The 13032-nt window shown below is 40.5% G+C and overlaps 1 protein-coding gene across 2 annotated transcripts; it reads right to left on the reverse strand.

The window, feature by feature from the left end:
- Nucleotides 1-365: 365 nt before the first annotated feature.
- Nucleotides 366-13025, reverse strand: CKAP2 (cytoskeleton associated protein 2). Of its 2 annotated transcripts, none has more exons than XM_049816012.1 (9): nucleotides 12908-13025; nucleotides 10746-10833; nucleotides 8325-8400; nucleotides 5773-6596; nucleotides 4532-4718; nucleotides 3765-3932; nucleotides 3160-3232; nucleotides 2097-2487; nucleotides 366-1247 (listed from the first exon to the last, which is right to left on the reverse strand). In XM_049816012.1, the coding sequence occupies exons 1-9, from the start codon at nucleotides 12981-12983 to the stop codon at nucleotides 1010-1012; spliced, it is 2121 nt and encodes a 706-aa protein (XP_049671969.1). In that variant the 5' UTR covers nucleotides 12984-13025; the 3' UTR covers nucleotides 366-1009. The 2 variants fall into 2 exon arrangements, with proteins under 2 accessions (XP_049671969.1, XP_049671968.1); XM_049816011.1 differs by having other exon boundaries at nucleotides 2097-2493.
- Between the last annotated feature and the right edge of the window lie 7 nt (nucleotides 13026-13032).

Below are 13032 nucleotides of genomic sequence, written 5' to 3' on the forward strand. Positions count from 1 at the left end.
ATAGGGCTTATACCTGGTATTTATTAACAGCACTCCCCGCAGACGGAAACGTAATGGAGATGCAGAGAGCACGTCCCTTCCACAAACAGAAGATTCTAGCTAGCCCTAAGGAGCTGAGGGCTGTTTAAGCGCTGAAATGGGCATGCTCCGCTAAGGTTTAAGTTACAGTTCATGTAAACTCCACATACGGAAGATATGGCAACACTCATATGTTCTGCTTCTGCTGAATGTGGAAAAATTTAATGATGTTCTGCTCTTGACAGTTCACTTCCTAAAACAGGTTAAAATAATTTTCAGAATTCTAGGTTCAGGCTTACAGCCACGAGTTTCCTGCCTAAAGCCCATAAAGAATGAACAAATACAACTCAGTTGATTAGTTTAATAAATCTACCATATTACAGACTAATGCAAACCAACATTAGAAGTCACATAGTAATTAGTGTATCAGACCTCATCTAGGGGAGAGTACTTGATAGTGAATAATCCTAGTAACTAAAGGGATTAAACACAGTTTTGTTGAAATACCCCCTAAAAATGGATACAACAGTTTAAACTTAGTGTAAGCCTTAGCAGCTGGTTTCAGTTTTCAAAACTGAATGTGCTGTAGTGGGCGCTACTCTATTAGAATGCCTACATTATTTTTGTTTCTTAAACTAAAAGTTAGATTATGCAATTTTAATTGCAACAAGAAAATGGTAGATATTAGCAATATATTAAAAGCAAACTGTTATATGAAGTGTTAAACCTAGTCCTTAATTCAATTTAATGAATCACATTTAACATGAAGACACTGATGTTTAAAAGTACTAAACCAGATCAGGTTTACCACAATTTTTAAAAGGCAGATACATAAATTCAGAAGTTAACTCAGGCAGTCAAATTTCATCTTAAGCCATCCATGCAAGTTTTAGATAGCTCCTTTCTCACAGCTACTAAAAACAAACACTCCCCAACTACCCTTAAAGAGGATCCAATCTTTAACCCCCCCCCGTAGCATTAATGCTATTTTTTACTCTTCCACTTCAGCACTTGTTTCTTTGAGCACGATGCTCTGTTTGTGGATAAATTCAGTGGCTTGTGATTCCCATTCTCCCAGCTGTTCAAATGAAGAGACACATGGATCTTGATCTTTAACAGTATCCAACAGCTTGCACATCTTCTCCCGAATGCGTTGAGAATATCGCAAAGGGGTTACAATTTTCAGGTCTTTAGCACTGGAGTCATTTGCCTCATGGTGCATCTTCACACTTAGGAAAAAAAAAAACCAAAACCCCAACTAAACATAGGCACACCATCAAACAAATTACCTCTGTAGCATCTAGCAGAAACAGCAAGTCATGATTCCTATTCAACTCTTTCCCCTTCATACAGTGAAAACCAGGTGTACAAACTCTTTTCTTAGGCAAAATATTTTAATCTGCAGAACCTCCTGAAAAGAGTTTCCAAAGGGAGATTCCCCCTCCCATTCCATCAGAGAGAAACTGTCCTTCCTGCTATGAGGGATAGCAGACAGCTGCCAGGAGTCCAGCTTCATCAGATGCCAAAGCTGAGCACAACTTTCCTAAGTCTCCTATCTTAGAAGAAGCCTCATGGCAAAGAAGAATCTAAATGTCATCTGTTTCATCCTGAGATTACTACCCAGATTTTTGCCTCAAGATATAATTAAGATAATATTTACAGGACAGTTACATTTTGTTCACTTCTGTGTTGTACAACATACAACCACATCTACATTTGAAAAGGGGAGGACTGGAGACACCTGCTTTCTCTTTACCTAGCTCAGTGTAGAACTGCTACTGCCATGTGGGCTATGGGAAGTGATCCTAAACCTGGAATTTATGTGTTTGCCACAAAGAGGTTTGATTACTCTGTAGTGAGGCATTCAAAAAGCAAAACAGTTTGAGTAGATAGAGGAATTTATTTAAAAAGACTTCCTTCTGAAGGAAGAGGAAACAATCCTGAAAAGCCAAGTTCTTGAGAGCTCTTAACAAGGTGTTCACAAATGTAGTGCCTTGTCTCCCTGTTTCAACAGGATACAAATATTACTGTTGCCCCAGACACTGCAAACTTTCCATAGTTACCCAAAGTAATCTTACCTTTCCAAGTATGGCGTGGCAGATGGATTATATCTCATTAAATAAGATGTGTCATTCTCCTTCTCAGGAGAGAAGGATATGGCTATATCTTCTACCCCATCCTGATTCTGCTCTTCTGTTTCACATTTTCCTTTCTTTTTTGCACGTTCTTTAGTCTTGTGCTTTTTATTCTTTTTTGGCAAGATCTCTTGTCTCGGTTTCAAGTCTAAATCCATTTCTTCTTTTTTGATCACTTCGCTGCTAGTCTCCACCTTCTTGTCATCACTATCTGCTTTTTGGTTGTCATCAGAGCCAAGATCCTTGAAGGCCTCCTGAACCTGCTCTTCAGATGAATTTGGTTCCTTGCTGACTTCCGCTACCTCACTTAAATGACCTTCTATCACATTTCCCCCTAAAACTGAAATATTGAAGAGGGTACAGGTGTGATTAGTTACAACTAAAGCTAATGTTTTAGAAAGATCTCTGAAATCTTAAAGCTTTACATGAGAATGTCATGTTCAAGAATCTGCAACATGAACACTCAGGCTAAGTACATCCTGAGAAGTCATTCTCTTCCTTCCCAAGCACAGAAGGTCTGCACGAGTATTTCAGTCAGTTTCTGGGATCAAATACTTCTCAGGTTATGTTATACTGAACAGGAACGTATATGGCTACTTTGCTTCCAAAATTTGAGCATTTAGCACCTTTAACTGACACTATGCCATAACACAACAATGCATCTGCTAGGGCCTGAGTTTATGTGCCAGAGGCAACTGATTTTTAGCTCACAAGAATGTTGTTACTTACTCTTTGATTATCAGGCTAAAATAGCTGGACAACATTGCTTTGATAGAGTTTAAGTAGAAAGTTTGAATATGAAATTATCACCACTACTCATTTTAACATGACCACAATTGAAAAGGATTAGTTTAGTCAAGGTAGTTTTCAAAGACAATTGAGTACAAAACGATCACAGAGAAGTTTCCATGAAATAGAATTTAATATAGGCACAAATAGTTTAAACAGTTATCTTGTATTGCCTGTCAAGCCAGACATTTAACTAGAATTGAGTACTTGGACTTACCATCCTCAGACTTAAAAAGGCTTTCAGTATTTTTCATAGTATCTATTAGCGTGTGCCGTAGTTCATCTTTAGGCTGGAAAAAAGTTATGTTGTTTTAGAAAAACAATTCCAAAATTAATCATCATTTCAGCTTATTTGGTGTAACAGTTCCAGGGAAAGTGGTACAGACCACATGATATTCATGTTATAAACCCTTTATTTAATGCTGTTCAGACATAAGTCAGAACACAAGTGAATCCTGCATTTTCTGGATTTGGTGCACTAAGGCTGTATTTGATGCCCTGAAACCTTGCTGATATTAAAGCACAGGAATTAAGTCCATCAATGAATGTAAGCTTAAGTTCTGTTCTGGGTTTCTAGTGATACTAGAAGCCTCAGTCCTTACTTTCTTCTAGGCATGGTATTTTGATGATCCTCAACCTTTCTTCTTGGAAATAGTTTCTGCAGCTGTTACAGAGCAAACAAATATTTTATTTTCAAGTAGGTCACATGGTTCTCCTCCTACTATAAAAGGACTTAAAGTCAGAAGTAGTTGTATTTTATATAGATCATACTTTCATGCCTTCATATTTGTTAAATCTCAAACTTCCAGACAAGCTGCTTACCATTGCTCCTGCCAAAATGGCCTCCTCGTAGACAGCAATAAGCTTCTCAAGAGGGCCCATCTGTTCAAGACGCATACAACAGATCCAATATTTTGCAAGCTTTTTAGCCCCAGGAATGCTGTGTGTCAGATCTTCCAACATGGCACGTACTTCATCGCCTTGACATCCCTGAAGTCAACACAGGAGCAGAGATTTAAGTGCAGTGAACATTTTGAGGTGTTGTATTTTAGCTGGATTTGAACTAGAAAGCAAGTATTTTTTCTTTCTTTGGAGAGTAACCCCAAAAGTTGAAGATGGCAAGTATTTCCAAGACTGAACTATGAACTTCAGCAGAAGAATTATCATTCAACTATTCTTCCAAATGAGAATTATTTATACAGTCTTGTAAGAAGAAGGGATAGTAGAATACATAGACATCTTCAGAACTACTTAAAACAGACTTTTTCAGAAGTCCAGGCAAGTTTCTGCAAATGCAAACTTGTTTTAGATTAATTACTTCATAGCTACTCTCATTACATTATAGCTTTTCTACTTTATTATGTTACTATTATTACTGTGGTATTGCCTAATCTTATTGGGTAGTTCAGTAAGTTAGTGAAGCTTAAGTGAGAACTACTTTCTTCAGGTGTCAGCAAAAAACTACTCTATTGCTTAACTTGGAGAGCAATTAGTCCCCTCCATCTGATTCACAGGTCCAGCACAGCCATAGGACTTGCATGTTGTAGGGACCTATATGATTAGAACTTGGTAGGCAAGGGAGTGAATACCTGTTCGGTTAACTGCAGACATTCTGCAAGAGTCTTGTTGACTTTTTCACTATGTAATACATGCTCTAAAGAATCACCAGAAGAGAGTTGTTGATCTTCACTTTTAGACTGGAGTCTCAGAAGCACAGATGGAGGAGGTCTCCTCATCACTCTTCCTCTAGATGCCCTCCATTCATCCAGGCGAGCCCTACATTTAAGAATATTATTAGCTGAAGTGACAGATGTTTTATAATTTTTCACATTGACTGGCACTAACTAGGGTAAGTCATACAAAGGTGTACTTTCCAGATAGTCCTTGAGTCCTCCCCCTTTAATCCTAAAAAGAATACAGCTGCCATTTAGACCTAAATGGAAATTTCAGAACCATACATATCACTATCTGCTTTAGGTAGCTATCATGTCAGAACATTTCAATCTCTCCCTTTCCAGCAGCAAGGAGAGCCTTAGGCTACAGACCCTTTTTTTTCAAGAGAGGGTAAAAAGCACTTCTGATTTATTCATTTGTGCCATCTCCCTTCCCTAATCCCACTTCAAATCAGAAAACTAGAAACTATCTCTAAAGACACAAAGCATGGAGAGCAGCCCAGAAAAACCTTACACACAACTTCTGAAATCTGAAACTGATGTATAAGTGTAATTCAGTCTTCATATATATTTCATTTCAACTCCATCCCCCTAGACCACCAATTATTAGTAAATGTGCCTTTCTACAAGGAACACTACCAAGAATACTAAATAACTTTTAGATTATGAATCTTCACCCTGTCACCTAACCTGCATTCACCAAGCTGAAAAACACATCACTGACAAGTGCACTCCTTCAGTCCATAAACACACTCACTTCTATATACATCCTGCATCAGTAATTTATTTTTTTTAAAAGTATGCCACTTTTTTTTTTTAAGTGGTATACATATGCAATTCACTTACAGGATTATCTGTCATGCCTAAGGCTGTCTCAACACTTAGCCTAAAAACCAGGCAGCTTGAGCAATATGCCTTTTCTATTTATAAACACACAGGACAAGCTGTAAGCCTGAAGAGCTGCTGCAATTAGTCTGAATCCTGATTTCTCAGTATTAAGTCTACAGTTTCAGTGGACTGCCCTTGAGCATCAAGTTCAAACACTCAGTTCTCTTATTTTTCAGCAAATCTACACCAAAAAATAGTTGAAAATAGATATTCTTGGAAAGAAGGTCTAAATACCTCCCAAGATCAAGCTACAACAGTAATTCAGTTACCTTCTCACTTCTGCTGACTCTTTTGGCAGAACAGATTTTCTGTTGCCATTAGTTTTAGAATTCCATCCCAACTTTGTATCAGGAACAACAGAAATGGGTTTTGCTGGAGCTTCTGGTCTCGCATCGTCACAAAAATCTGCACTTTTCTTCACTCCTAGCACTCTGCAGTCAGAACTGTTAGAAGCAGCTTTTGGTGGCTGTGGTCCCCTTCTACCAGTCATTTTTTGGACTGTTACTTTCTTTGGTGCTACAGCAGATGTTGGTTGCCGTTTCTTCAGACTGGACTGTGAGTTAACAGCAGCTTTGTCAGATGGTTTGCTCTGGAATTGGAGGGCAGCATTTGGGTTTACAGAATTAGGGTAGTTTGTGACTTTAGTGGTCTTCAGAACTACATTACAGCTGCTGGTGGACAAAGAACTTGCTGCTGGTTTGGTGGCAGAAGGGCAAAGCTTCTTCTCTGGCAAAGAACTCTTCTCACCCTCACTTTTTAGTGCTTTTCGGAAGGAGTTTATCTTGGATTGAATAACTTTGCCACGATATGTACCAAGCACTGGTTTCTTTGGTAGGCTGATAGTTGACTTTTGTTTTTCTGCCATCAATTGCTTCTCTGTTATGCTTTTTATCTGCAAGAAGGACTTGCTGAGTGACACATGCTGAGATTTTATTTCAGTAACTTCATCCTTGGAAGCATGATCTTCAAGATTATAATTTGTCCCTGATATGGAATTTGTTAGCGTGATTGTGGAAGAGTTTAAAATAACATTTTTCTCTGAGGTTTCATTTGATTGGTCCCATAACAGTTTATTAGCATTCTCTTTATTCTCCTGAAATCAAAAGCATATCCATGGAGATGTTAGAAGTACATTCATGCTCCATGTTACTTGTTTCCAAAGAGTTTTTCACTCATTTGCAGGACTAAAGTGATTAACAGTAAATGCCATTTTAAAAGTATCTACAGAAGTAGTGTACATATACTGAGTAGAAAGAGTATTTGTCAACTATTATTGCAGAATTCACATCAAAAAAATCAAATAAGGGTTGTTTAAACTCTGCCTTGGAAGTAAGAAGGCCTGAGGGCTACTGTCTTCTTACAGAAACAAAACTCTCAAAGCAACTGCTGCCTTTTAACTGCCAAAATCACCTTCTAAGGAGAGTCATAAAGTAGAAACTTGCTTTAGGCTGTATATAGTCAAAGACAGTATCGCAGTTTGCATACCCCATCACTTAATGGCAGCACCATTCCTCTGCTTAGTGTGGAGAGCCTAACACAAGGTAGTGAGTAAAGCCTTTAGTTAGGGCATTAGGATATGTTATCAGAAGAGGGAGAATTTTTCTTACTGATGAGCTGTAGGATACTGTAGCTAAGAATAGACACTTGAGTTTTTTTTATGGCATTACTACTCTCTGAAACTCTCAACCCTGTGTTCTCAGCATAACTCTAGCCCAGATGCCATGAGAAGTAGCACCTAGTCTTTTCCTCCAAAGAAGATGCTCTACAGCACCTAATTCAGCATCATCCAAGCAGCAGCTTAGGGAAGACTGAAAGATCCAAAGGCAGGAAAAAAAATGTGAATGACACATGGAAGTCTGCAGAAGCTGATACTCTTCTCCTTTAAGGAAGATGCCCTTGAACTTAAAGAAAACTACACCACATCTCACTTCTAGGTCTGTCACTCAGGCTTAGAAGTTAGATTTGACCGAGCCAATAACTAAAGTTTGAATACAAGGGCTGTTGTTTCAGGAAGCTATGTAGTTTTAACTCAACTTTAAAAATCACATAAGACATTAAGATAGACTAAAATATCACCCTTCAAGAAATTTCTAAAGCAACTTTGTTCTCACTTTTGGAATTTTCCCCCTCAACACTCAGTTTTGAAGTTTTAAGGGTTTTGCTTTCCTCCTCAAATAAGTCCAGGTCTCTCACATCTTTCAGAACCCAAACTCAAAACCATTTAACAAGCACGGGTTTTGTGCCCAGTTTTTTTTCCCCTCATCTGTCCCTGAGAACAGGTCCAGAGAAGAATCTCTATTTTGCCATTTTTAAGCAGCACAACCATGTGTGTCTTAATTCTGGAAAAGCGACACAAAATCATATAGGGAAAACATTCGCTTGAACTCCAATGAGGTTAAAAAAGACACCACAGAAATTCAACAGTTTGTTAGTTGTTTCATTTTTTCCCCAAGTAACAGAGTACAATAGAAGAATCCTCTACTCTGACAGAAGACCTTGCTCAGATTTTAAATAACTTCCCCAAGGACTGAAAATATATCCAAAAAGTTCTGAGAGTCTCAAGAAAGTTGTTAAAATTTAATAATTTTTTCAGCAACAATGGTATCCTCTTTAACCCTGTCTCCATTCAGGTACAAGCTGAATATCAGTATGATCCGTTACATACAGTAATGCGAGAGCTCTCCAAAAAACATATAATAAGCAGTCACTGAATAAAGTCTTAAGAAACTGCACCTCTGCACCTGCAAGCTTCTCATGCTCTGGGAGTCCTATCCACAGAAACAGAGTACCACCAGTATTTGAGTATCAGTCAAAAACTTACCATTTCTGGCTTTGGAGGTATTGAGAGCTGTATTTTGTCTTGCAGTTTATTGCTAGTTGCTCTTCTAGTTCTACTACTGCTTAAAAAAAATAAGAAGATATCTTAAATCATCCTGTAACATAACAAAGGAATGTATTTTTACAGTAAGTTCACATGGTCCAGGTGGCAGTCTGCAGGCTGAATTCATGCTGAAGCATTTCTGTTCAGCTTGTACTCTTACTCCAGAAAAAATAAATGGCTAAGCAACCACTGATCAGGGCCCAGGCTCCAAACCATCCCTTCTTATACCATAAAGAGCTGGCTAGCAGCAGGGAAGAAAAGCAAACAGACCCCATTTACTGCAGGGGCCATTCTCCTGTTTAAGGATGAGCACAAACCTGTCTGGCCTGATGCATCTGCTACAGAAGGTCAAGTTTCTAAATGCTGCATTTGAGGGGGAAGGGGAAGCAGCACAAGAAGTTGAAGTTCAGCTACTTCAATCGTCAGAGGCCAGGCCATTTGAGGCAGGTCTGAACAAGGATACATAGTTCCTACCACGCTGACAGGTTCCAAAACCTGCAGTCAGGCACCAGAGCTGGCATCAGACTACCCCGTGAGGAACAAAACCACCAATACCAGTATTGTCTCCTAGCAACTATGAAAATGTATTGACAGCTCAGAAGAAAAACATTACAGTTTAAAGTTAAAAATCCAAATTATTCCTCAAATGCCTCATGATACATTATATGAAACATGTGGCACTATTGCATGTGACTGAAAATTAACATTCCAGTTAGCAACTGTTATCTTTGCATCAGATTTCTGGAAGCCAGCTGAGTTGAAAATGAAGGTGAATTAGTGAAAATAAAGATAATTAGTGACTTTGAAATGCCACAAAAAGCAGTCTGCATCATGCTATCACCTCCGTGTCACCTATGATGAAGAGTACATTAAGGGAACTGATCAGAAGTTAGAGAATCATAGAATCATTTAGGTTGGAAAAGACCTTTAAGATTGAGCCCAACCATAAACCTAACACTGCCAAGTCCACCTCTAAACCATGTCCCTAAGCACCACATCTACACATCTTTTAAATACCTTCAGGGATGGTGACTCAACCACTTCCCTGGGCAGCCTGTTCCAATGCTTCACAACACTTTTGGTGAAGAAATTTTTCCTAATTTCCAACCTAAACCTCCCCTTGCACAATTTGAGGCATTTCCTCTTGTCCTATCACTTGTTACTTGGGAGAAGAGACCAACATCCAACTCACTACAACCTCCTTTCAGGTAGTCAACAGTGTGGAACAGTGATAACTTCACAAGAGGGAAATATCTGCAAAATAAAAGTACTAGTCATACCCACATACGTTATAGTCTTCAGTTAATTCATTGCTTAAAACTATGAAAAGCCCTGGAATTTAATAGCCAGAGAAGAAACTGAAAACAAGGAAAAGTAAAGTAGATCAAATTCTAAATCAGGAGTATTGCTACAATGAATCGGCATTAATTTTCTAACACAAGAGAGCTTTCTACAACGTGAAAGCACTTGCCTTTTCCTGCTACATGAGCAAGTCTTTGACAGATTAGATTTATCCTTGTCATTTAAGTGTATTTAAATTCAAAGGTCATTGTTCAGTTAGATTTGTACTACTAAGTGTTTCTTGCTGTTGAACATGGGACCATGCCACCTCAAGTATACAAAATGGGAAGCAAAGCTTCACATTTAGAGGGGAACAAATTTCAGACTGAAATTTACTATTTGCAAAAACATTGCTACACCATGAACTAATGTTAGGCCTAGAACCTTCTGTACTCCTTCACACCACTGTCTTCTCTAAAGAAACTTCTGTTACTTATTAGAAGGTCTTATACTAAGTGTCCAGACTTTAGAAACAGCAGGAAAATTTAAATACAAATCAATAAAAAGAAGCACTACTAATTGGTGATAGGTGTCCACATTCTGTTTGTAGAACATTATGTCAACCTGCTGGCCGTCACACAGGCTGGGTTTTATTACAGTGTATTTGCTTTTAGCAGAAAATAGTGAATTAGTAGCTATAAAAACACAATGAAGCTAGATCAAGTGCATTGTGAACACATGCAGTATAGCCTGACTAGAAAGAGGGGGGGGGGGGGGGGGGGGGTGTTATTTGCAGAAGGAAGGTTATAGAAGCAAACAGCAAAGTGGCATCTGAAATAAGAGCTCTGCCATGAAGGTATCCTGTCCAGTCTCAGTCTAGAGGAGCAGATAATATACTTCATGAATTGCATCTAACTTTTAGTATTTGCTGACAATAATAGGACTTTAGGGAATCCATGTGGTCACTGGACTATTGCATAGTCTCACCTTTTGGTTGAGGTTCTCTGCAGGAACTGCTATTTGTGTTTTTCCCAGCAACCACAGACCTTTCTAAAGGAATATAAGCCATAGAGATACTACCTGATCGATGCCTGGTTTTCTTGAATGGGAACGGTAGAAAAGGTCTTTTTTCTTGATAGATATTCTTCAACTTTTTGACGTCTTTGTTCTAGTGGGTTTAAAAAAGAAAAAGACATATTATGTTTTCAGCTAAAATAGTAATGCCAAACTTTGTCTCTTCAAAAAAAGGAAATGCAATTAGAAAAGCAAGACATTATGCAACATATTCTGTGGATTAAGAAAGTCTTTAGTTTAATATTCACATTTTTATGATGTCTTACACATTCTCTCATTTCTTGAAAGGCTCTTTTCAAGGGACAGTTGAATGTCATTTCACAGCTATGCAAGATGGCTGTTTCACTGCATTAAGCTAAAAACCATAATTTTGTGATGGGACGAAGTCAGGCTCGCTCTGTTATCTTCTGGATGCCTGTCCAGTATTTCACATACTTACTGTTGGTTCAACAAGCACACTTTTCACTTGTGACAGTAGTAAGGTAAGGATACCACACGTGAAAAACACCATGCACGTGAACCCAACTGACCATACGCAAAATCATTTCCCTTGTCATCTGGGCATCTGCGCAACTGTTGGACGAATGGGAATGTTAATAACAGCAAAAACTGATCCTGAAAAGGTCTTAAGCCAGCTGTCACTGTCTTAATATAGAAAGTCACTCAGAACAGGGTACTATTTCCCATGTTTTTGCTGGTTGACTGCACACCAAGACTTACGTTGTTCGTAGGACTACACTGTTGATCTTTTTCAGAGACCTTTCCTTATTCCTGTAGGGAGCTAGTGACCTTGGCTTGCTGGAAGCAGCTGGGGTAAGATGGTCCTGCCACCCAAGGCAAGCTAGTCAGTCTAGACAGTTAAGACTCCAAGTCTTACAACTGTTTCACATGCAGTGGGATGCGAGAGCAAGAAGTTAAAGCATTATCTTTGACTCAGAACAACAATTCCTTTGTGGCATTTGGGAACTCATGGCATTGCACCATTCTCCATCACAGACAGGCTCATTCAGCAGTGGAAGTTGTCAAAGAACTCGCATATAAACCCCAACTTCTGCCCCTCCTAGGCAGGCATGAGTCACCTTTTGAATCTCTTTGCACATGTTCTCTGTCCTTCATATTTTGCCTTGCCCATTGTTCTTGATTCACACTTCAGAATTCTCGGCAAGGTCCGTTAACATGTTCCCTTATTGCTGAGATATTTCTGTATTACTGAAGTTCAGACTGTAGAGATTGCTAAAACATTATTGTCTTTGAGGACCTGAATGTTAATCCTGAAAAGAATTAAGCGCTTGATTGTGCGCTCTCCGTGGTAAAAAGTTGTCCTCCCACAGAATGGGATAATTACCCTGAGGACCTCCTCCTAGTATGGGAGAGCTGAAAAAGGTAAGTTTTTTCTCACGCACTGACACACCAAAGCCTGAAACGCACAGCCAGCAGAGTGGATTGAGACTTAGGCTTGCTACAACGCTCTGTTTCGTTTAGGATATAGTGCTTTTTTAGCACACCTGTCCAAGCCCACACTGAACAAAGCCCGAGAGGTGGCGTACACCACTGGCTTCTCAAGGCGTACACCACTGGCTTCTCAAGGCGTACACCAGCGAGTACACCAGCGGTGGGCCCACCAAGAGATGCTGCGCGGCAGCAACTCGGCGTGGCACCCTGAGCCCCCCCGGGCACCTTCTGCTTCAGAAACTCTGCTCTCGCCGACTCCGAACAGCAAAATCCCATCAAAACCATTCGGTTCGTACAACTCGCAGAAGCCAAACCGCTCAGAAAATAACAGAGAAGAGTGCCGGCCTAGGCCGGAGCATTTAGTTGTTTCAATAGGCTGCCCTTAAGTTAAGGCGTGCCTTCCGTCATGAAGGAAGGCTTTCGCCCCAGGAACCCTGCCTGGCGGGGACAGCACCGGCCCCGGCCCTGCGGGGGGAGGAGGATGGAGTCTCACCGACCCGGTCGCAAGCTCCGGGGCCGCGACAACGGGCGCGGCTGCCAAGACCTGCCCGGTCCCCGACCCCGCCTGAGGCGCCTGCCCTCACCTCCCGCTCCCCTCTCTCACCGGCTCCTGCCTTGACCAGCCGCAGCCTTACCCGGAGCTAGGCGGAGCGCTAACGACAGGCAACCCCGACAGCGAACAGAGCCCGGTCCAGCCCCCCTCCCCGCGGCCTTACCTCGGTACGCCGGCTCGGACCTGCGGCTGGCCGGGAGCTGAGGACAAGGACGCGCCGCCATGACCGCCCGCAGCATCAAGGCGGCTGACGACGGCCGTTTGAAACCCGCGCCGCAAAGCGTCTCC

The sequence above is a fragment of the Accipiter gentilis genome, chromosome 13, assembly GCF_929443795.1.
Source record: "Accipiter gentilis chromosome 13, bAccGen1.1, whole genome shotgun sequence".
NCBI lineage: Eukaryota > Metazoa > Chordata > Aves > Accipitriformes > Accipitridae > Astur > Astur gentilis.

Bases quoted from the DNA above. Each gene is read 5' to 3' on its own strand.
- CKAP2 (XM_049816011.1), bottom strand. From the start codon at position 12,983: ATGCTGCGGGCGGTCATGGCGGCGCGTCCTTGTCCTCAGCTCCCGGCC. The intron at 3,933-4,531 runs GTATTCACTCCC...TGTTGACTTCAG, and splicing joins GTCTGCAGTTAACCGAACAG to GGATGTCAAGGCGATGAAGT. The intron at 2,494-3,159 runs GTAAGTCCAAGT...TCAATATTTCAG, and splicing joins CCTTTTTAAGTCTGAGGATG to TTTTAGGGGGAAATGTGATA.